General features: G+C 38.5%; 1 protein-coding gene across 2 annotated transcripts; it reads right to left on the bottom strand.

Moving 5' to 3' along the window:
- Window positions 1–1,019: 1,019 nt before the first annotated feature.
- Window positions 1,020–23,416, bottom strand: PRMT9 (protein arginine methyltransferase 9). 2 transcript variants are annotated; one of them, XM_036241650.1, is made up of 12 exons: window positions 23,070–23,416; window positions 21,945–22,093; window positions 18,558–18,794; window positions 17,413–17,580; window positions 14,075–14,177; window positions 13,097–13,203; window positions 12,290–12,482; window positions 9,973–10,156; window positions 7,335–8,052; window positions 4,262–4,415; window positions 2,053–2,175; window positions 1,020–1,758 (listed from the first exon to the last, which is right to left on the bottom strand). In XM_036241650.1, exons 1-12 carry the CDS (start codon window positions 23,256–23,258, stop codon window positions 1,543–1,545), a joined length of 2,541 nt encoding a protein of 846 aa, XP_036097543.1. In that variant the 5' UTR covers window positions 23,259–23,416; the 3' UTR covers window positions 1,020–1,542. The 2 variants fall into 2 exon arrangements, with proteins under 2 accessions (XP_036097543.1, XP_036097544.1); XM_036241651.1 differs by lacking the exons at window positions 18,558–18,794; window positions 21,945–22,093; window positions 23,070–23,416 and having other exon boundaries at window positions 14,075–14,142; window positions 17,413–17,579.
- Between the last annotated feature and the right edge of the window lie 2,054 nt (window positions 23,417–25,470).

The raw sequence follows: 25,470 nt of genomic DNA, 5'->3' as shown, positions 1-25,470 counted from the left end.
ATTGGATGTCTTTCAATAAATAAGAACTTGTCATTTATCTTCCGCAATTTTTTTCTCTCATTCTTAAAACAAAAGCCATTAATGTTTTAACAAAAAGTTCTTGATTAGAGAAGCATAGCATAAAATAAGTACAAAAATTTAAGGGTTAAAAATTATATACCTACAATGAAATATACCTCTTATTTTCCTATTAGGATAAATATCTAGAACCTAACTTATTCATCTTAACACAAATACTATCTAAAAATCATTTGCAATAATGCTAATAGATTAATAAGTCGCCATGACAAAGACTGGAACAATAAATAAGAAACTTGTGATAGAAAATGAGTCTACTTTTCCTCAGTGCTATTAAGATGTCAGCAAATGTAAACCTATAAACCATAGTCAGAAGACATGTAGGTGCTATTTGGGAGAAACTACTTAGGATGGAGTTTCTCAACACATTGGGTCGTGTTTAACATGTTATACTAAAAATAAAATATAGAATGTGCCAGAGTAGAATTTTGTAAATAGCAATGGTATTATTTCTCAAAACCCTTACTTTACATACTTATATACATACACATTCACATATACATACTGGTTCACAGTAGTTAGGTACATAGTCTTTATTTTGTCCACTCTCATCAACTAAACATTTCTATTGAAAGCAAAGCTGGTAGTGTAATATTACAGATAATGAAAATAGGCATGTGGAAAGAAGGTACATCTTTTCTTTGCAGCTTACAAAGAGCACAAAGTATGATAAAATCTTATTAATCTAATCCAAGTCTAAACATTGGACCAATTATATGTTTCTTAAAACATTTTTCAAAACTTTGAAAAATACTGGTTGAGATTTAATTCTTTCTTGAATTTATCAACTTTTTCATTTTTCTAGGCCAAAGTAGGCCAGGAAAAATGTTCCTTCCTTAAGATTTTATTTCTCTCCTAATTCTTTTACTCATAATTACTTTTAGCTTATAGATTAAATTCTTACATGTAAGTTTGTATTCCAAAACACAAAACCTGAGAAATATTTCAGAACTACAGCCAGAGTTTAAAAGAAGCAATCTTGTAATTTACAGGTCACCATAACCTTCAGTCTTCAGTGGAAGTCAACGTTTTGATGTTTCCCATTATAAGTTTGGATTTAAGGGAAAAAAGCCAAGATACCACAATATGTAAAGTTTTGCTTTACTTACTGACATGACAATGAAGATGACTCAAAACACTTTATAGCTTTAGCAGGTAGACAAGAATGTTCAGTAAAATTTAGTCTACAGTGTGTAAAACTAAGCAATAAAGACAAAATTTCCTAATGTGGAAACTAATGACAGCCTTTTTCAGAAAGGAAGTTGGCAGCAAATATTTTTGTAATAATGCCACTCGATAATTTAGTATCTTTTATATACACTTTATTAAGGTCAATTGAAAAAAAATATTCGACCAATACAAGGAATTAAGTCTTTACACCCCCCACTTTATGATTACAATTGCACTGTTCACACCAGGAAAACTGTACTTGCTCTGCTCAGTCTTCCGTTAGGAAACTGCCCTTCAGCGCTTTACTGTGATGCTGACATTGCTTTTGTGGTGCTGGACGTCGAGCGTGAGCTCCTCCCCCACTTCCACCTGGATGGGATTATCTAAAACCGCCGCGGCCTGTTTCCAGTGGGAGGCTCCGCTGGAAGTGTCCAGCCTAATCTCGTCATCGAGGTGCAGATGATACCAAAATGGAATGGCAGTCACTTGTCCAGATTTACAAATGTGTACCTAGGAAAATGAAATCGTGACGATTTCTTCAGAACAAATAGACTTGAAGAAGTCTTTGCCTTTTTAGTCCGTTTTAAAGCCAAAGTTCCTAAATATATTTTATTATCCAATTCAGATTAATAGCAATATATTTTATTCACTAATATTTACCCAAGCCCATTTTTGTATGTTATTCAAAAAGAAATAACATTTAAATCTTCAAAGAAGATGGCCAAAACAATTTTATGCACATAGAGTATCGCCTAGTTTAAGATAATTATTCTGCATATGACAAGAGTGATTATTTTATATTACCTTTACTTCTCTGTTAGAAGTGTTCAAATAAGGAGTCATTAAGTCCAGTCTTAAGAGTTCCACTGGCTTGCTTAAAGGTATACAAGGCAATAAGGACAGGTCCAAAAATGCACGTATAGGTACCTAAAGAAAGTATAAATTTTTCACTTTAACTCAATTCTTTTTGTGGCCAAGGCTCATTCATTTGCTTTATACTTGCCTCAGTATGATATAATGCTTTTTGCATCTATTACCTCATGTAACTCAATTCCTACATCAGTCTTAATGTATAAGGAATTTCATGATTCCAGTTTTACAGGAAGAGTAAACTAAGGTTTAGGCAGGTTATAAATCATTTGTCTAAACCATGATTTCAATTATCTATAGATTCTTTGCTTTGATGAAAGCAGTTTAAATTTTTACTTAAACAGCTCAAAATGTTTAAACCAACAAACTGTACAACATTAATTATTGAATTATTACAGAAAATATGCCAAATTCAACCAAACAACTTAATAGTGGATTTTGTTTGAAAAATAAAGTTTTGTTTCTATAAGGCAATGATTCTTAAATTAGTTGCAAATTAAAATCACCTAGGGAGTTTTTTTTCTTTATTTTTTTAATCCTCACCCGAGGACATGTTTAGAGAGACACTGATCAGTTGCCTTCCATATGTGCCCAACCAGGAACTGAACCTGTAACCCAGGTATGTGCCTTGTCCAGGAATCAAACTGGCAATCATTCAGTGCACAGGATGACCCTCAACTGACTGAGCCTCTCCAGCCGGGCGAAATCACCTAGGCAGATTTCAGAAAGTCTGGCTGTGTTCAGGCCACACATCAGACTGATATGGGGTTGGTCTTCAGTTACCAGTAGTTCTGAAAGGACAGTCATGTGCTGCTTAACCAGGGGATACGTTCAACAGGTGATTTTGTTGTGGTAACAACACAAGAATGCATTTACACAAATCCAGATGGTACAGCCCACTACTGTAACTGTATGTGCCATACTTTCTTTTTTTTTATCCTCACCCGAGGACATTCTTGCATTCATCTTCAGACAGAATGGAAGGGAGAGGGGGAGCAAGAAGGAGAGAGAGAGAGACATTGATGTGAGAGAAACACCCGAGTGGTTGCCACCCACATGACTCCAACTGGGGCCAGGGAAAAACTGCAACTGAGGTATGTGCCCCTAGCAGGAACCGAACCCGGAACTCTGGACCCCGGGCTGATGCTCTAACCACTGAGCCAAACCTGCCAGGGCATATGTGCTATACTTTCATATGACTAGCAGCACAGTAGGTTTGTTTACACCAGCATCACCACAAACACTTGAATAATGCTGTTCTCTATGGCATTACCATAGCTATGATGTCACTCTAGGCAACAGGAGTTTATCAGGTCATGACAATCTTATGGGACCACCAGTGGGATATGTGGTCTTTTGTTGACTGAAACATCATTATGGGGCACATGACTAGAGTTAAGGCTGAGAACATAAGCCTCCTCATTTTTTCTCTTTTTGTTAATCCTCACTGGGGGATATTTTTTCCATTGATTATTATTATTATTTTTTAATCCTCACCCGAGGACATTTTCCATTTTTTTGTTCAGATAGAGTGGGAGGGAGAGGGAAACATCGACATGAAAGGGACACATCGCGTGGCTGCTACCTAAGTGACCCAACCAGGGCTGGGGACAAACTGCAACCGAGGTACGTGCCCTTAGTGGGAACCGAACCCAGATCTCTCTGGACCACAGGCCGACGCTCTAACCACTGAGCCAAACCGGCCAGGGCTATTTTTTTTTTAAAGAGAGTGGGGGGGGCATCAGTGTGAGAGAGGCACATTGACTCCCACACACACCCAAACTGGGGGCAGAGATCAAACCTACAACCCCAGTACGTGCCCTTGAATGAGAATCAAACCTGCGACACCTCATTTGAAATAAAAAGGAAACATTTTAAAAGTGCCTTTCCTGTCTGAATAAAATATCAGAGAGCAACTGTTCAAAGGGAAACAGTGGACACAGACACATCAACCTCTCCCTGGACATCCCTGAAGGCATAGTCCTTCCCTAACGCTGATTTTTACCCATAACAAGTTCCTTTGCTCTAGGAAACTGATTATCATACTAATCCAGCTAAACACAATGACTGTATAAAACTATGGGGAGAGAGAAGGTAGACTGGATAACAGCCACATGATTGAATTTTTCTTCTAGATACTTACCTGAAACTGGTTAATAAAAGGTGCTATATTTAACCCAAGAGTTCGTGCTGTTCCTTGAACAGCATTCTCTTCCACCAGTGTTTGTGATTCCACGAGCAACCCAAACATTAGCACATACTGAGGAAAGATCTTGCCTCCAGACTGTAGCAAACACCTAGAGAGAGAAGAGTGTTTTAAAAAGCATCTGGATGCCCTACATTTTATTAATACCAACAACTAAATCATGATGAATTAGTGAGTTACAGACTAGATATATTCTAATGGTCTTTATGTTACTGGCTGGTAATTCAGAATGGTAAGCCACTGGAAATAATTTCCCAACAAGTCCAGGTTAAGGTGACTGCTGGATCTATGAAAGAAAAATAACCAGTCGGCTAGATTATGTCTTTAGATTCAGGAAGTCATCTATGGATATTAAAACTAGTGGGTAAAAGTTAATTGGGGGAAGCGTATTTACATAGTTTCAAAGTACCACCCCCACAAATGACTTATTCAATACAAAGGGAAAAATAGTAACTTACTATGGAAGAACCTTATAGATACAACTTAAACAAACTGATATACATTAAATTTAATAATAACTGGAATAAAGCCACACTGTGTTCCTCCTACGGTGACAAAATGTGTGTGGTATTCCTCTCTAAAATGGGTCATCTGAATCTTTTTTTTTTTTTTTATCCTCACCCGAGGACATTTTTTCTATTTTTTTGTTCAGATAGAGTGTGGGAGGGAAAGAGAGAGAAACATCGACGTGAAAGGGACACGTCGAGTGGTTGCCACCCACACGACCCAACCAGGGCCGGGACAAACTGCAACCGAGGTACGTGCCCTTAGCGGGAACCGAACCCGGGTCTCTCAGGACTGCAGGCCGACGCTCTAACCGCTGAGCCAAACCGGCCAGGGCTGGTCATCTGAATCTTGTAAGAAAACATGAATATTCCACAAAATAAATGGCCTACACTTTTCAAAACTATGAATGTCATGAAAAACAAGAACTATTCTGGATTAAAGGAGACTAGAGAGACAAGAAAACCAAATGCAATGTGTGCTTCTGGACTGGATTCTGGACCAGAAACAAAAAAGCTATGAAGGGTATTATGGCAACAAATGGTGAGAAATCTGAGTGAGATCCGTGCCTTAGATATCAGTGTTATGTCCATATGAATTTCTTGATTTTGATAATTATGGTTATATAAATGAATGTCTTTGTTCTTAGGAAATAAACACCAAAGTATTTAGGGATAAGATATCTGATACTGACTCTAAATAGATCAGAAAGAATAAGATGAATGAGGCAAAATATTAACAGTTTGTGAATATGGGTGTAGGTATATGTTAAGTTCTTTGTACTATTCTTTAACTTATCTATAAGCTTAATATTATTTCAAAATAAAATGTTAAACACTCTGAAAGCAAAAACAAGGTTATTCAATATCCAAGTGCTCTAGAACAGAGTGTGAGTAAAGGGTTAACAAAATCCTTTCTCCTACAATTATCTTGGGTTCATCTTGTTTCCCTGTAAATCCCACATACGGTTGAAAGTTGGCTGTGTTATCAGCAACACTGCTAGATAAAAAAAAACAATATTAATGTTAATAGGTAGATCGCATTTGGACTGAGAGAACTATGAACAAACTGTGAATATGCCCAATGGGAAGCTGCACTACCTCTGGCTTCCCTAACTGGTATAACTTGCAACCAAGTGTTCCTATTGTTGGGAATGGGAAGCTGCACCCATGGGAGATGTTAATTCCTAAATGAAATTTAGGGCTCTCAAGCCAAGGCAGTCCCGCATCCACCTACATGGTCCGTTTCCTCACACCTACACTGTGGGAGATGTGAGGGGTGGAGGATCACCGAACACCATCAAATGAAGCAGAGGTGGAGGATGCTTTAAGGTGCTTTAAACCAAATAATTATTTTCATTTGACATGTTTACAATCAAACTAAATTACTAAATAATCCAAGCTGTTTTCAAACTGAACTTCCAGATTAGTAAGAAAAAAGCAATAAGGAATACATTACTGGGATAGCAGGGGAAATTTTAAATAATAGTATTTTATCAATGCAAAGTTTCTTGAGTGTGATCATTTTATTGTGTTAGGTAGAGGAAAGCCCTTGTTCTAAGGAGACATACAGAGGCTAATTGTTAAAATAAGGGTCAAAGTTATAAAGTCAACCATGATCAAATGACTGAACACACAAAAGAATTTTCAAGCATTCACTGTTAGTTACTATCTTGCAATTTTTAAGTTTGGAATTTTATAACTTTTCCAAATGAAAAGCTGATGGAAAAGTTTACAATAGGTAAACAGGCTGCTGCAGTAATAGCTCTCCCTAAAGACTAGCTGATTCAAAGCCAAATCATAACCAGGTCACTTGAGCACAGAATCAGCAAGGAAAGTTAGAGATGATTCCTAAATGCAGTGACACCAGACTGATCAAAACAAGTCATGCTCCTAAACCAGGATAATCTCTTCCACTAAATATGAGCACATGATCATTAGCCTAAAAATGGGCTTCACCCTAACCCCAATGTTCTACTCATTTGTTATTCCTTTCCTATTAACTTTTTAGCATTTTAGATAAAGTCTGGTAGAAACTGTTCACAATTGGTAAAATTACATACCTCATAATAAAATCATATAGCTCTTAACAAAATTCCTATCTATGCCTTTACCAAACCGCATAAAATTTCAACCCCAAATAGCCACAAGAAAGTACCATTCTATGAAATTAGCAAGCTGAAATTTTATTTGCCTTTAGTTACCCTGAACATCTATTTTTATAGATCTCTACTTATTTCCCATATTATATATAGGCCGTCCAATCCCAAAGCAGGTTCTCTTCTTCACATCTACAGTGCAAGGGGTCTTTGAGGGGGAAAAAATGAGTAGTGACATGCACACAAAGAGAAAGGTATGACATCTTAGGTCCTGAAAAGCAATGCTTGAGGAGCATACAAGATCATGACTCAATTGTACAGATGTGCCATTAAAGAACCAGAAGAATTTATATAAAGTTTAAGCTAAGAAAAAACCCAAAAACCCAACAGTTATAGTTTGTGTTTTACCTGGATATTGCAGCTTTTTCCATTATTTCCTGCTGAATGAGCCCAGATGGCTCAATGACATCCAATATAATTATACTCCACAACTTGTCTGATTTTGGCCTTTGCAACACAGCAGATTCGTCTTCCCCATGTCTCAACCAAAACTCAAGTGTTTCTTTAGGAAAATGATTGGCTTCAGAGATGAGGTCCAGAGTGATACGATGCTGGTCTTTCTCCACAGAACTATAAGGTTTAACTTGCCCAAGTGTGCCAGCTATTATAGGCAGAATAGAGAAGCCTTCAGACACATCTAACACGTAGAAAGGTTCAGAGGCACTCTGTCCAGAATTACTCTGTCCACTTCCACAGCTCATGTCACTATCCTGGCAGTGGGCATCCATGGCCTGGCACAGCTTCTCTGGAGTCAGCGAAGACAACACTTTTCTCATTGCCATTTTAAAGGCCTCATGGTATGGGATGTTATTGAGCAAAGCAATTTCTGTGGTTTCCAATACGCATGTCTGCTCCACAGCATCTGGTTTACTGGTCTGAAGGTTAGCCAGGGCACTGCAGAGTTCAGCCTCATTTCCTAAAGACAGCAAGTCTTTATTCTTGGTAAAACTTTTCCCAACATCCATCTCATGTTCTGAAGTGAAGACACTGATACTCTGTATTCTTAAGTAACAATCCTGACAAGATACTTCCATCATCATATGGTCCCCAGGCTTTATCCAGTAGTCTTAATAAGAAAGAAATAAGAAAATTATAATTGATGAATACGAGTGTTTATCAACCTTATGATCACATAAACACATCTGTCCTCCTATGCCACCAACCCTCCCCCATTTTTTTAAATCACTACAGGGAGGATTATATCTATTAATTTATTAGAATTAAGTGACTCAATCTATTCATTTCCTACCAAAAAGAAAAATCTAGGAAAATCTCTTCAGCTTTACAAAGGAAAAACTGAAGTTGAAGATTCACTTAATTTAGCCTAATACAAAGATTTAAGAGCTACATTATTGGACCCTAACAATATATATATTTTTTATTAATTTTAGAGAGGGAGAGGGAGAAATAGATGGAAACATCGATGAGAGAGTACATCAACTGGCTACTTCCTGCATGCCCCCACTGGGGATTTGGCCCACAACCTGGGCATGTGCCCTGACCGGGAATCAAACCAACGACCTCTTGGTACATGGGTCGACGCTCAACCACTGGCCATACCGGCCAGGCTATTAGCATTTAGTGCTTTTCCTACAATCTTTAGGTATCCTTTCATGTCCCCAAATTGGGGGTGTGGGGGGAGGGCTACGGGAATTCTCAATCTTCTTTGGTAATGAAACCAACAATAACAAAGAGAGATGAAATTTAGGGATTAATACCAAACCTCACTTTAGCTTAAAGGGGCATTATTCTTTCCTCTAACAATAATTTCTTAAAGAACAGAGCAGTATTCAAAAGAACCTTATCAGTAATATCTCTTAACTGATAGTCTTGCATATTCAGACATTTGAAAATATAAGGAAAGACGAAGTCCTACAATAGACTATATCATGCTCTTTTCCATTAGCTTTCACACTTGATAAAACTTTAAAAATGTGTCTAAAAAGACTTTAAAAATGTGAATGTATAATCACAATCCCTTATCAGCACTAAACCCAGTTGAAAATACAAATTGTTATTCTTTTAAACATTTAAAATGTCCTTTCCCTAAGAAGGATTTAAAAAAAAACAACATCTGTCGAATAAGTTACTATAAGAGGCTTAAAACAAATGAACATAACTAGATATAAAATATCACTTAGTAAGTGCCAGTCACTATGGTAGGCATTTTATATCCATTATCTCTAATAATCCCCACAACAGTCCTGCAAGGGAGGCAGCAGCATCCCATTTTTACACACCACATAACAGAAGCACTGAGAAGTAACCAGCAAGGCCAGCCAGGAAGTCAAAGACCTGAATCCAAATCTACCTGACTGCCTCCAAAAACCATGCTAGCCAAAACACTGTGCTGAGTCCATGACTCAATGACTGTGCCAAATTAGATCCTTGATTAGGAGAAATTTGACTGTGCAAATTAGATCCATGATTAGCCACTTTTAAAAAGGCAGATTTTTTTCTCTGCAATAAACTACTGTGAAACATACTGAAACCCAACAAATTGCTGTTAAAAAAATTTCTATACAAAAAATATCTTTAGTACAGAACTTCCCGAGAGAAGGCCATGGATTCATGAACTCTGTAGAACTACAAAATTGTGTACTTATGTGAGTGTGTGCGTTTCTGTGACCTGGAGCTCCAATGATGCCATCCGATTCTGTAGGCAGGGAGATCTCCTGCACTATAAAAGTGATACTTTACCCCTGTAAGTGCACTGGCATTTCTCTTATCTACAGGTAACTAGTAGCTGAAGATATGATTTCTGAGCAGTATGCACCAGAGCTGTGTTTTAGTTTCTCTTTTCAATTACATCTATTATTTAAAGTTGCTTTAAAAAAAAAAAAAAAACTTTCAAAGATGTAATCAGTCTCCCTTGACTAGAAACTTCATATTCAAAGTTATTTTTTTCACAATGACTCAAATGCTTAGAGGATTAAAGCAACAAGTTTAAGAAAATGAACCAAACAAAAGTTAGGTAAGCTAATACCTGCAAGGTCATGTACGGGGTAGACAGCCTGTTCCCAACAAGATTCCTCACTGGGACTTGTGCACAAACTGTGTTCATCATCAAGCTGGAGTACGAACCAAACCACAACAGCATCTAGTATACCTTCTTTTGTAACAGGAACACCAATTTTATCAGGTTTTCTAGTTGCAAGACTTTTTAATTCCTACAAAAATGTAAAAGGGTTTTATACATTTAATATGTACATGCCCAATACCGTATCACTTTCCATTTCTGCAAGTCCTCAGTCCTGCCAGAGCCCTTGGGGGATCAATGCCATGGCACACTCAGAACCACTGAAGGCACATGATGGGAAGCTCTGCTGTATCATAGTGGAATACCATGCAGTTATTAAAAACAAGGAAGCAGGTGCATATTATTGATATAGAAAGAAGTCCATGATGCACAGGGTGGGGTAAAAGTAGGTTTACAGCCCTGGCCGGTTTGGCTCAGCGGTTAGAGCATCAGCCTGTGGTTCACAGAGACCCAGGTTCAGTTCCCACTAAGGGCACGTACCTTGGCTGCAGTTTGTCCCCGGCCCTGGCTGGGTCGTGCGGGTGGCGGCCACTCGATGTGTCCCTCTCACATCGATGTTTCTCTCTCTCTCTCTCTCTCTCTCTCCCTCCTGCTCTATCTGAATAAAAAATGTCCTCAGGTGAGGATAAAAAAAAAAAAAAAAAAGTAGATTTATAGATTTACAGAACTGATAATGTGAAACAGTTTATTCTTGTATTATTACTTATATTCCTTTCCATACAAACAACTGTAAACCTACTTTTGCCTCACCCTGTATTGCTGAAAGAAGGGAGTGAGTGGCAAAGCAATAGGGATTGTTTGGTTTTTTAAAAAGTGTGTGAGTGGCCCTGGCCAGTTTGACTCAGCGGTTAGAGCGTCGGCCCGTGGACCAGACAGGCCTGGGTTCGGTTCCCGCTAGGGGCACGTACCTCAGTTGCAGTTTGTCCCCGGCCCCGGTTGGGGTCATGTAGGTGGCAGCCAGTTGATGTGTGTCTCTCACGTTTCTCTCTCTCTTCCCCTCTCTCCCTCCCGCTCTAAAGATAAATGCATCCTCGGGTGAGGATACAAAAAAAAGTGTGTGTGTGTTTGTGTAGAATAGGAAAGCAAGTCTGAAAAGATGCACTTGATCAAAACTAGTGACCCAGGGAAAGAAGAGCCTAGATTTAAAAAGAAATTTTTTTTCTTTTTCCTTTCTATTCTTCTGTATTACTTGAAAGTATTAAACAAGCAGATATTACTTTCAAAATTAAAGCCTTAAGATGTATTTTTTATTGTGGCAAAGAAAAATTAAAACAAGAAAAGCTTAAACTAAGAAAAAGATCACTTTGGGGTACTCAGCAGCTATAATCATGTTGTTCTCTATTGAAATGTAATATCAGGAAGGAAATGTTCTTGAACTTCAGCCTTAGTAAGCAATGCCAAAATGTTCATTTAGCTCCAGACCACCTCAAGAAAAAGCTAGTAACAAAATAGGGGAAAGCTTTTATAAAATTATAAAAATCTTAGGCCAAAATGACCCTCACAAAGTCTTCTGGCCCCAGGCAGGTTTCATCTGAAAAACATGTATACTTGAACATTTTAACCTTAAAGAGCTTTACAGAAGAATTTTACATAACTCTTCTCAATTCCTTTGGGCACCTTCTTTGTACATCACTTCCTTCCACCATTAAGCAACACACACAGAGATACACTGGGGTGATCAACTTGTCCTGGTTTACACAAGACTGTCCCAGTTTTAAAAGTGAAAGTCCCATATCTCAGGAACCTCTCAGTCCTGGGCAAACCGAGAGGGCTTGTCACCCTAATAATCATACAATCCAGGGTTGTGGATTACTATTCTTTTCAAGGAATTAACTGTTAATTTGCAATTGGCAGCATGACACTAAGACAAGTTAGAAACATTTAGGTTAGAACTCCTGCCCCGGCATTCACATGCTGCATAATTTGGGGGAATTAATGTAAGCAACAGTTTCTTCATCTGGGTAGTATAAGTTATACATGGATAAGTATAACTGCATTGCAACACTGTTGCCAGAGCAACCTAAGAACACACCTGGCACATTACACATTCCCAATATATCGTAAGGATTTTTTTCTCTTTTTATAAAGTGAATAATTTCAGGAGAGAATTCTGGTTACTGTTTAATCCTTTTTTCTTATATACAGTAAGTGGAATCCCAAGCAAACTCATATAGTAAGAAAATAAGACTGTCCTATGTGTTAATTATTTTAAACAACAGGTGAAGTTTAATGCTCAAAAATAGTAACTAAACTTTTTTTTTACCTGAAGATTGTTGAAATCTACTGTCATAATTTCAAAGCTCTCTGTCAAAGCCATGTATCCTCCAGGAACTCGACTCATCTTTTCAGTTGTATATGGTTCAACTGTTTCTTCAGTATCTACAGAAGAATAAGCTGGACTCTGAAATTTCACATTTGTTGGCAAACAGATCCCAGCAATGTCCTTAATGCCCACCCTGGTGAAAAGAAATAAGAGGGGAAGGGGAAAGATGGGGTTCTTTTTTAGAATCAAGTAACACCATCTAATATTGAATCCAGCAAAAATAAACATAAAAATGAAATAAGGCCCTGGCCAGTTTGCTCAGTGGTTAGAGCAGCAGGCCAACGACCGAAGGGTATCGGGTTCAATTCCCAGTCAAGGACGTGGGTTGCAGGTTTGATCCCCAACCCTGGTCGTGATGCTTGCAGGAGGCAACCAATCAATCAATGTGTCTCTCTCTCATCAATGTTTACGTTTCTCTCTCTCTCTAAAAATCAATGAAAAAAATATCTTCAGGTGAGGAGTAACAAAAAAAAAAAAGAGAAAATTTTAGTTTTTTTTAATCCTCACCTGAGGACATTTCTGCATTTTTATCTTGAGATAGAGCAGGAAGGAGATAGGGAGAAAGAGAGAGAGAAATAACGACCTGAGAGACACATCGAGTGGTAGCCACCCACACGACCCCAACCGGGGCCTGGGGACAAACAATACCTTCTCTTACAAATTAATATTCATTAAATAACCTTTGAAGTATAGTCTACTCCTTAAAATTACAATTTTTTAATACTTGCTATTTAAATAATCACATACCTATGATGTCTTCTTATCTCTGCACATTCTACTGCCATGCCAAATATAACAGCACTTGCTGGTATAACTTTCCCATACTTTTCACAATTACCATTTTCACCTTTGGTCTAAAAATATAACAATAAAAGATAGATTCAGTTACATGTATGCAAAAATATGCATGATGATAAGCTATAAACATTAATAAGAAAAAAAGTTAAAAAACAATAGGTAAGGATAAGGTTAAGGGCTTTTTCTTTAAAATGTTTCTTTTATTTTCATTGCTATATGTATGTATTTATACACATATTTTTTTTCTTTTAACAGGAAGGGGAAAAGGGAGGGAAAAAGGGGAGTTATACAGGTATAAGTATGCATAAAGCAAAAAACTATTGGATGTGACTTTAATTGAGAAGCCAAAATCATCATTACATACTTGAAAAATGAACTGCTCTTTTCAACCTTTAATTAGCTATTTTAGCTATTAGCCAAATCACTTTCTTACTGTAAGTAGTCAATTCTTATTACATGTAAAATTGTTTATTCATAATCTGTATTATATAACCAAATTCACAATTTGTGGACCACAGTAAATAATTTTAATGCAAAATATGATTTGGTAATTATGAGTTAATTCTGTCCAATTAGTAGCCTGGGTTCAACTAGTACTTTAAAACTAGTACCATGACAGCTATTACTATACTCTCTTGATAATGTTCCAAAAATCCAAGCAGGTAGGGTATGAGATTAAAAGTACTTCCTTTCTCAACCCTACTCAAGAATTCAATAGTCAGTCCCTCACAATATAATCTCAATTCCTATGAATTCCTTCCTGGAGTATTTTTTGCCTGTATAACCCATTTGGGCACACAAGTATACAATGCATTATGTTATTCATTTTTTTTTTTTTTTTTATGTATTTCTTTCAATAGGGGCTCAATAAATATCTGTTAAAATAATCAATTCTTAATCCAGTTTAAGTATTTTCATGCTGCTTACCTTTGGCTGCAAAAGTAAATGCTCCCATGCATGAATCAAACTCTCCACAATTCCTTCTCCAAATAAACCTGCATCGACAGTTTCTGTTACAACTAGGGACACTCTACAGAATGATTTTTTAAAGATATATGTAAGTAAACTATTATCATGCTTTTATATAAAGATGTCAAAGCTGAGAGAAAAAAGGAAGAGTATATTATAGGAACAGTCTGCAAGTAAAATTTCCTGTTACATTTCATTTTTAATATCTACTCTTGAATCTACAACATGACTCTAGTGTTCCTCAGGCTCCTCTGTATTCCACTGACAACTTCTTGGGTGGGGAACAGGACACAAAGTCTTCATTTAACCCTGCTGCACCCTCAGGGTATTCCTTCATTGCCTAAATCCTTAAGAGTGGTTCATACCCATTAACCTTACCAGTCTCTCTCCTTAATGCTAATTAGACTTCTATCCCCAACTCTATATAAAAATACTAGGCATCATCACTGACTTCCCTACTTATCAAAATGAATAGTGCTTTTCAGTTTTCATTTTCTGTGATCTACAAATAACATTCAATGCCGGTGGGAAGCCCTGCCTCTCAAAATCCTTCTCTAACTTCATTACCCACGTTTACCTCTCACACGTTGAGTGAGCCTCTCTTGTTACTTCTCTTGCTTTACCTACTATCTGTGAGTTTTCACAAAAGTCTAGTCCACAGGGCCCTGCTCTTCTGTTCATCTTTTCTTTCTAGAAAATTTGACTCAAAAACACACCAAAATAATTTCTCCCTTCTCTAAACTTCTGTAGCACATACTGTATTATTCATTTGTGTAGTGAGAAGATATTTTTTTAAGTTTCATGACTATATGACTATTCCTTATTTTCCTATCTTGATTGTAGGTGCCTTGAGAAAAAAAAACAAAAAATACTTCAGTATCCCCCATAATACCTAAACCCAGTATTTTATATATATACAAATTTTCAGTGTTTATGATTGCATACATTTACAAAGTGGAAGGTATTGCAAACATTTAGTTCAACATCTTCAAGTCTCTAGATTTGTTCAAAGTCAAAATAGATTACTAATGGAGTCTATACTGGGATCTTTGTCTCCTGATTCAAACCCAGTAGATTCTTCTATAACACTATCTGTAAAAAATAATTATGAATTTTTTACTACTTTATATTTTTTTAGAGAGAAGAAGGGAGAGAGAGAGAAATCAATCAGTTGCTTCCCACATGCACCTGACCAGGGACGAAACCCGAAACTTGGGTATGTGCTCTGACTGGAATCGAACCTGCCACACTTTGGTGTATGGGACAACACTCCACTCAACTGAGCCACACTCGCCAGGGCAAAAAAATGTAAATTAAATTCAGGTAACTTTGATTCATGCTATGGACTGAACTGCGCACCACCAAAATCTATGTAAGTCCTAACCCTCAGCGTGACTGTATTTGGAGGGTCTTTAGGGGGTAATTAAGGTTAAGTAAGACCATGAAGGTGGATAGAACTGGTGTCCTTATAAGAGTGGAAGAGACAACAGTGACCTCTCCTCACATGCACAGAGAAAGGCTAGTTGGGAATACAGCAGGAAAGCAGCCATCCGCAAGCAGGGAAAAGAACTCTCACTAGAAACCAAATTTGCCAGCACCCTTTGGTCATGGACTTCTAGCCTCCAGAACTGTGAGAAAATTAATGTCTGTTGTTTAAGCTATGTATAGTCTGCAGTACTTTGTTATGATGGCCTGAACAGACTGAAACAATTCAGGACACTGTTTCTATAAACGGGGTAAAACATCTGCTTCAACAATCTAATAGGACTCCTTTCTAATTCATGAGAACAAATGTAGAGACCATGGAAATGCATAAGGACTATGTAAATATAAATATTATCATACATATATGAAAGAAAGAAGGCTTTTTAAAATCATAGTCCAAATAATAAGAGTATAAATATAAGTCCCATTTCAATACAGACTGCATTTAAATAAGATGAGAAGACAGACTACTGCATGGATAAAACTCTCTATCTAAAATAATCACGTGCACCCAGCTGGTGTGGCTGTGGTTGGGCGTCAGCCCGTGAACTAAAAGATCACTGGTTGATTCCTGGTCAGGGCACATGCCTGGGTTGTAGGCTCGATCCCCAGTAGGGGATGTGCAGTAGACAGCCGATCAATGATGTTTCTCATTAATGTTTTTCTCTCTCTCTCCCTTTCCCTTCCTCTCTCTAGAATCATTAAAAACATACATATACATATACATATACATATACATATACATATACATATATATATATATATATATAAAGTTTGCCCTGGCCAGTTTGGCTCAACAGTTAGAGCATCGGCCTGAAGACCAAAAAGTCTCAGGTTCAATTCAGGCCAAGGGCACGTACCTCAGATTCAGTTTGGTCGCCGGCCCTGGTCAGGGTCATGTGGGAGGCAACCAATCGATGTGTCTCTCTCCCCCCCTCCCTCCCACTCTATCTGAAGATAAATGGAAAAACATCCTTGGGTGAGGATTTAAAAAAAAATGTTTAAGCCTCACCAGTGTGGTTCAGTGGATTGAGCATCGTCCCATGGACTGAGCGGTCCTGGTTAGATTCCTGGTCAGGACACATGCCCAGGTTGTGGGCTCGATCCCCAGTAGGGGGTGTGCACGAGGCAGTCAATTGATGTTTCCCTCACATGGATATTTCTCTCTCTCTTCCTCTCTGTCTTAAATAAATAAATTAATTAAGTAAGTAAGTAAGTTTAAAATGACAGTGATGGACCAGATGATTTTTAATTCCTTCTAAGCTCTAAATAAAATTCCATCACCCTTGTGATACAGATCAAAGCAAGATAATATACTAAAAAGCTAAGACTTATGAGATAATATTCAAAGCATTTGAAAGGGTCCAAACAACCAACAGCAGAAACTTCCAAAACTTTCAATTTAGCCAAGCATATTAACATAAAATGTAGTGAGTCAATCAAGGCTGATCTACTCATGTGTTATTGTAAGGTAGATTTTTAAATAGTTATTGACCACATGGGAGGTATTAATCCATTTTCTTTACAACTAGAACGCTAAAATTAACAAAGGTAAAGTAACTTGCTAAAGGTCAAGTTCATTTATTAAGTCCCATGCCACAAAATTTCCTCAAGACATTCAAATCTTTATTATCAGGAATATGACCTTACTATGAAAACACTTATGCAAAACTATCCTGTCACCATAACTTTCCAATATAATATGGGTTTTAGCATTTTTGTTTGGACTAGAAGCCAGAAATGTAAATATATATATTTTTTTAAATAAAAGAGTAGATTATAAATACTAGAATTAGTTCCCATTAAAATACCTTTCAGGGATGTGTTTTGGAATTTCTATGTCAAGCGACTTCATATGTAAGAGCTTGATTCCTTCTTCCATCTTGTTTGCTGCCACCACATCACAGGCCAGTTCGTACATGGTCTGGGATAGCTCGCAGGCATACACCGAGTGCGCTCCGGCTCTTTTAGCAAACATACTACAAGAGGGAAAAGTGCTCCGTCAAGGAAAAATAATCCACCATATTTTTTCAAATATTAATGGAATTGTGATACTTAAACATGGGGTTTTCCTTTTATTCTTTAACACAACCATTATTCATTCCACATTAAAAATCAACTAATATTCCTGTCAAGAAACAAATTACACAATAAATCATGACATCCACTTAATTAAGACACAATAGGCATGAAGAATGCTAATAGATTTAAATAACTAGATTCAACCGGAATATTAATGTAAAAATACTACTGAAATTCATTATTCAAAATTTCAATAATAACCCCCAATTTTTCTTAGTAGATAAGTCCAGTTCTTGATAAAGCAAAAGTTCTAGTGAAAAATACAGTTACAGCCCGGCTAGCGTGGCTCAGCGATTAGAGCCTTGGCCAGAAGACTGAGAGGTCCAAGTTCAATTCCCAGTCAAGGCACATGCCTAGGTTGCAGGCTCAAACCCCAGTAGGGGTCGTGCTGGAGGCAGCCGATCAATGTGTCTCTCTTACATCCATGTTTCTAACTCTCTCTCCCTTCCTCTCACTCGAAAAACTCAATAAAAACATATTTTAAAAAAATACAATAATAGTTGCATGGATAAGCATATCAAGATTATGAGAAATAAATTAAACTCTATTTTTAAATTCCACAAATATTCCATGTTTGGTAAAATCTTTAATTTAGCCCTGGCCAGTTTGGCTCAGTGGTTAGAGCGTCGGCCTGCGGTCCAGAGAGACCCAGGTTCGGTTTCTGCTAAGGGCACGCACCTCGGTTGCAGTTTGTCCCCGGCCCTGGTCCTGGTTGGGTCGTGAGAGTGGCAACCACTTGATGTGTCCCTTTCACGTCGATATTTCTCTCTCTCTCTCCCCCCCCCATCTGCACAAAATATCAAAAAAAAAAAAAAAAATCTTTAATTTATACTAGTATACATGCCTATATGATTAAAACACAAGTACAACAAACCTTAATATTCCAGTTCCTGCTCCAATGTCCAAAACACTTTTGGATCCCAAACAAACTGCCTTTTGGATTGCTGCGTTATAAATTGTATTCCTTTTGGTGTCATTAAGCATGATAAAGTGCCAGCGTTCCACCAACCAATTTGCAACACGGTAAAAATTCTCCTTTGCATCACTGAAATCAGGGTTCAGCTTCACTGCTTTATGAAAATAGCCGGCTGCCTCATCTCTAAAGCCCATCCTAGAGTAAAAAATCAGATAAAATATTCAGCTATATGCGGTCAATTACAGTGCCTTTGTTCACACCTCTCATCTGGCCTGAGAATCCAACACCCCAAATCCTCCTCAACCCAAGTGCTATCTCCTTTGGGAAGTCTTCAGTGAGAACTGCAATCCTTGACCACTTTTTTCTTTCCTGAGCCCCTATTATGCTTATGCATTCCAGGACACGAACAAGTGCTTGACTATAGTTACTATTGTACTATAGTGCAGTAGAAGCTCTCAAAGTCATCCTCCATTTAACCAACCTAATGGACCACCAATACTTTCTAAAAACCATTCTCTGTGAGACGTACCGATGCCCATGGTTAGTAGGCTCCTCTCTGGGCTGCATGCACATCTTTTCTCACAGCCACTGAGTTAAATGGCCATCAAGAGTCAGTTGAATTTACTGCCAGACCAGTTTATACCAGTTGTTCTTGTTACCATAACTACATATGTTGCTTAAATATTACAGAAGTAAAATAAATATGACTGCAAAAACAAAAAGAGCCACTGTTTCCAAGGACACTAAGCTACTGCTTTGGAACAAATCAAAGGCAAGTTACCCAAAAAATTGCTACTGACATTGATGTGATAAAATCAAAAGTAGAAGACCAGGGGAAAAATCTATCAAACCATCCAGAACAGTGCTTCTTAAACTATCTATGATGAAGACAGATAGTCTCGCCCCTTTTGAAGTACCTAATCATTTGTAGACCAGTGCAACTGTGCCACACATGATTAGTACGTAATTCAGATTTCAGCAGCGCCCAAACTAGTCCAAACTCTCTTCAACAAATGAGTTCCTTAATCACATGCTTGGATTTACAGCAATGTCAAAGTGCTATTTAGATTTCTAAAGCATTCCCCTCAATGTCTGTATTTACCTGTCAATGATTGGTAATTTGTGGATCAGCATCAGTGTGTGGTCCACACACTGAAGAGAACTGAGCTAGTAGAACCCTTTTACACTCAGATTTATTCACAAGCACTCTGAAGCATTCTGTCAACTTTAAAGGAACTGAATCAGACTATTCATTCTGAGTACAGTTTAAGCAAAAAAAGGGAACTCCAAACAAGAAACCACACTCTAACAAAAGGTAATGGCCCTATGACATATGACAGGCACTCATGTTATTTTTAAGTACATATCTTGAAGACAGAGCTGTATTTCTTATTCTGAAACTGCCATAGCACACAGTACAATGCAAAATACATCATATGTAATCATTATTTCTTGAGGGACCAACTTAGCAATAGATATTTTAAAATTTCAAAATGTCAAAGATCTGTTGAATTAATGCCAAGCCTGCATTTAATAATTTCCTGGGTCTGCACTTCCAGTAGGTTTAATCCTTAATATGTAACTCAGTTTTCTTAACCCACAGCACTAATCTAAAAAATAGATGATCCACTCAAAGTATATCTCATGTTGAAACACACGTGTGCCAATAATATCAATGAACTATAACAGTGCCTTTTTTCTTTTAACTAGAATAAAACATTATCTTCCTGATTAATGACTTAATATTTTTAAAATCTAATAATTGGCTAACACTAGGCTGTAAAGACAAGACACTCCAGACACCAATTTTATCTCACAAATAAATGTCAGGAAAGAAAGCTATCAATTACTTTGCAATCTTTTTCTCCCGGAACGGTGATTCTTTTGGTGGGGAGTAAGTTATACACTGTTTAAATGGGCAAAGCAGAGTGGAACAAAAGCTAAGAACTACTGTCGTACAGAACAAAGGTAACAAAGGTAAACTGAATAGTATGAGCCACATTCACATCATCGCAGGTTCTGAACTACCAATGTCTAAATTTGAATGTTGCATAGTTACATCTCCCCAAAACAAATTAACACCAAGTTGTGTGTGTGTGTGTGTGTGTGTGTGTGTTTAATCTCAATGACTGGTAATTGCTTAGGCTGATGTCTTACAAAAATAGGTCACAGTTACAATCTACTTAAAGTGTGCAGAGCTCCAATTTTCTGTTAAATTGAGTTCATTCTAAAACATAAGTCTTATAATGTTATGATCATCACAAGTGTATAATATGGAAATATAATTGAATCCTATAACAACTCTACTTATATAAACTAAAGAACTAAAGAAATTTTTTAAATTAAAATGCAGATTTCTAACTAATTTGAAGTTATTCTTAAATCTTTTGAAACTAAATTTCATTTAAATGGAGAGTGGCTGCTAATTCGTAGAGATTGAGTCTGTGTATCAGAATCGGGTTAGCTGTCAGTGAGAACAAACAATCCTCAGTCAACAATCTGTCTCTTTTTCCTAATTATTATCATACTCTACAATTAGAAACTATCATCAAATATTTACCTCTTAAAGGAGTACTCATTTCACTCCCCCAACCATTTCTATTAAGACTGTTACACTGTAGAGCAGTTACATTACTGAGGCTGACTAATAAAGTTTGAGAAAGGTATTTCTTATATACAACTTTTCATAGAAAAAAACTTAACATGACCAGATGAGCAGAGCAATAATACCAGAGAATATTAGAACATGTAAAATGATCGTACTATATAGAATAGGACATTATAATGGTGTTTCTTTCCTAATCATGAATTCTCCCTTTACAATGTACAAAGAAGTGAAATCAGATTTAATACAAATCCAAAACAAAAATTTTTGGTTTTTATCAGTTTTCCTAATTATAAAGTTTCTATGGAGAGTAGACAGAAATTCCAAAGGCAAATTTCAGCAAGGTCCAGAGAACAGATGTACAAGTGCCCCGGCAAGGCACCACAGGACTTCCCTGTCATCCGGGGAACCACGGTTATGTCTTCTTCAACAAGGTCTGGATCTCTGCCGAGTGGGGGGAGCTCTACCTTGATACTCCATCTCAGCCTTAGGGACAGTGGCTAGTATGCATTACATAATATAATATTAAAACGGCTGTTATTACATATTATATCTGCTATTCCTATATTCTTCTTCTGAGTTCTCTTTATAGCTTACTAGCCAATCCCTCATTAATCTGATCCTGTCATAGTTAATAATTTTTATATTAAACTTGCTCTGTTCAAATTACTTTACAATGTATCCCTGATCCAGACTGATACAGAATAATTCTTAACAAGTAATCTGAAATCACTACACACCTGAAGAGATGCTCCCCCATACTATTGCAAATCACTTCATCATCAGGAAACAGTTCCAGGGCTTGCTCATAGCAACCAAGTAAGTCTTGTGTTCTACTGAGAGCATCAAGCTCTTCAGCCCATCTGAAGAGTGTATACTGAAAAGTTTCCTTTACAAAAAAGAAAATGGTAAATTAGTCAATAACAAAAATGAGAAAATAATATACAATACATGAAGATTCCCCAGAGAATAAAACTTAGCTATAATTGAACAATTACCTTACATTTTATTTAGTTTTAAAAGGCACTGTTTGCTAAACAAAGAAATACATAAATGAATAAATTTTACTAGTCTCTTTCCATTCTTAGCTGCCATTTCACATTCTCCACCCACCTCTTTTTTGTGGGCTCCTGTGTTTTTGGGAGTTTGTTCTTGGCCTTCTCTTTTCTCATCCATGCCCAGTGCATTAACTATCACCTATGTGTTGATGGATGCTACATCTATAGCTCCAATCCTGACCCTCTTCTGAACCTCAGACTCATAACTTCCTATTAGTCATCTCAAACTCAGCTCAACTCACATATGTCCTGAACAATCAGTGTGCAAAGAATAGCATGAACAACCTAAGTCCTGTTCCTATCCTCACAGAAGCCTCGTAGGGAGAATTTTAACATAAAATTTTGGGAAAAAAAACCTCAAAATGTTCTAAATGCACCCATCATTTTCCTCTCACACAGGACATAAGGTTAAGGTACCACCTGGCTGCAATCCATGAAGTCACCTTATAATGCTACCATAACTAGTTTCAAACCCAGACTGTGCTCTCTCAATAATTGTACATCTGTGGCCTCCGCTCTATCCCGTGCTACAATGTAACCTGGCCCTTTAACCACTTGCTGTACTACCGCAACAGCCTCCCCACGGTTACTGTTACTCTCACTCCAATCACATCTCACTCCAGACATTCTCTGGATGGGCTGGCTGTGGGTGTAAACATAAGAAGTCAAGGCTGACCCGTAAATACTAAGAGCAGCCACCAGCCACCCAACTTAGCCCCTTTCTCCCCGATTTACGTATTTATTTACTTTCAGGTAGCAGAGGAACAGAGGCCGCCAACAAGGGAGAGAAAGAAGGGGTCTCCTCACCTTCACGTCGTCTTTCAGCTCGGGCGCCAGGCTGAGCACGAGGAGGTAGTGGGCGTAGGCGGTGCCGAAGTCCTGGGCGCGGATGCAGTGCTCCGCGCTCTGCAAGGACCGCGACACCAGCTCGTCCCGCCCGGGCGCCCCGGCGCCACTCCCGGCGCCCCGGCGGGGCCTGCGCCGCGAGTTCGACATGCCAGCCACCGCCTGACGCCACCGCTTGTACAAACAAAGGGAAGGTGCTTTGGTACACGGCACGAGAAAACAGTCTCGACGGCTACACGTCCATGGGACTAACTAGAGCGCGAGAACCTATAGAAAATAGCTTCCCCTCCACCACAGAGAAGCGCGCCCACCTGCGCCCGGAGGAAGCCCCGCCCCCTCCCTGACTGGCGGGCTCCGCAGACCGCGACGCACGGCCCCCCGACTACAGACACCGGCCGGCGGCGCACGCTACGCGAGCGTCAGCGCGCCCGACGTGTGCACGTCGCGGCCCGCCCCTCTCGTAGGCGGGAAGGCGCGGTGCGGCCACTGCGCGTGCGTGTGGGAAACTGTGAGGTTCTGTCCTGTCTCGCTGCGTTTTATCCCGCTGGCTGAAACTAGAGATTTTTATCCCCCTCCCCCGCCCTTTAGGCCTGTGTGGTTTCAGCGGCAAGACCTCACTCTGCACCAGCTGCACCCGTCCGTGAGGGATGTGCGTGGGTATGAGGAAAGGCCGTCAGGCGTTTGGGGTGATGTTGCGGCCTTTGGATCGTGATGCCCCAAATCTCAGAATGGCAAGGCTGGAAAGAACCTCGGAGAGGACAAACACCTTGCATGTGGTAGAGGAAATGCTTTCACTGGCATCATTTTTGTCCTCTTGACAAAACCCTGGAAGGCTGGCCTTTGGGTCATGTTTATCTTAAAGACAGAAGGAGGCACCCTGAGAAGAGCTCGCCCAGCATCACACAAGCAGTCGGTGGCCTTGACGTGGCTCAGACCCAGTCCCCTGACTGCCCGCCCAGTTGTTTTCAAACGAGCTTCGGGTTTACTGCACTGTTCAGCGTATCACCACTGTGTAGTGGTTGGATCAATACATAGAAAAAGTGTTTCTGCCTTCAAGTGTGGCCCCTAAGAGGAAGGTTTTAAACATTCATGAGACATAGGAATCACAGCTAAAACAATTCAGTTTTGTACCTGGTTTCGAACATGTTAATGGTGAATATTTAAGAAGCAAAAAATAGAGTATTTTGTATATCAAACTAAAATTTGGGGGAGTTCTTTCATTTCTCAAAAGTTCATTTGCATGCCTTTTTGGCTTCTCTTTTTTTTTTCTTTTTTTTTGGTGGTATGTGCCCCTAACGGGAACTGAACCCAGGACTCTCTGGTCCGCAGGCCGATGCTCAAGCGCTGAGCCAAACTAGCCAGGGCTGCCTTTTCTTTTCCTTTTCTTTTTTTTTTTTTTTTTACTTTTTTAAATTTTTTCAGATAGAGTGGGAGGGAGAGAGGAAGAGAGAGAGAGAGAGAAACATTGACGTGAAAGGGACACATCAAGTGGTTGCCACCCACACAGCCAAGCAGGGCTGGGACAAACTGCAACCGAGGTACATGCCCTTAGCAGGAACCGAACCCGGGTCTCTCTGGACTGCGGGCTAATGCTCTAACCGCTGAGCCAAACTGGCCAGGGCGAGCTGGCTTTTCTTTTTATCCGATTCTCTGAATCACCTTCCTCTGACCACCTACCTATGTATATCCTAGTTAGTTCTTCAGACACCAGATCACTAGACTGTGAACTGCTCCCCTGGTCAGAAAGGTCCTCAAAGGCAGGATCTAGTCTTAACCATTTTTTTTTACTTTGCTCTAGCAGAGTCTGGATCAAAGTAAGGACTCAGATTTTTTTTTTTTTTTTTTTTAATTTTAATACAAAGTGTACCCCTCACTCCCAGATTTTGCATGTAGACTTTCCCAACCACTTAAGGTCCTTATTTCTCTCCCATCCTCAATTGCTACTTTCTACTAAACAATTTAAGATTTAACTTTGGTATATCCCTAACACAACTGAAACACTGAGGCCTCTCTAGTCCCAATAGTATGTAGTAGGACATGAAAAGGCCACTGGACTTAAAAAAAAAAAAAAAAAAAAGAGTGTTCTAATCCATGCTTGGTCTTTTTTTGGCCTATTCAATAAACTTTCCTAAAGAGTCATGTGTAAAAAGGCTAACAAAGTTACCTTTCCTTCCTTGGACATGAGATTGCTATAACCATTAAATGAGATAATATAAAAGCATTTTATACATAAAATATACATAATATATTTACTGCTATGTATTGATACTATTAACTAGACTCATTAAAAATTTACCTGGATTATTAAAAGTTAGGTCACTAACACCTGTAAGCATTTGATCAGAAGTGTATGCAACTTATA

This window comes from Molossus molossus, unplaced genomic scaffold (genome assembly GCF_014108415.1).
Source record: "Molossus molossus isolate mMolMol1 unplaced genomic scaffold, mMolMol1.p scaffold_m16_p_4, whole genome shotgun sequence".
Classification (NCBI taxonomy): domain Eukaryota; kingdom Metazoa; phylum Chordata; class Mammalia; order Chiroptera; family Molossidae; genus Molossus; species Molossus molossus.
This window is presented reverse-complemented; position numbering and strand designations above follow the sequence as displayed.

Coding starts and splice junctions, on each gene's coding strand:
- PRMT9 (XM_036241650.1), bottom strand. CDS start 23,258: ATGTCGAACTCGCGGCGCAGGCCCCGCCGGGGCGCCGGGAGTGGCGCC. Junction 17,581..18,557: donor GCAGGAACTGGAATATTAAG/GTTTGTTGTACT, acceptor TCCCTCTTGTAG/TATGTTTGCTAAAAGAGCCG. Junction 2,176..4,261: donor CTTTTATTAACCAGTTTCAG/GTAAGTATCTAG, acceptor TACTTTCTTTAG/GTACCTATACGTGCATTTTT.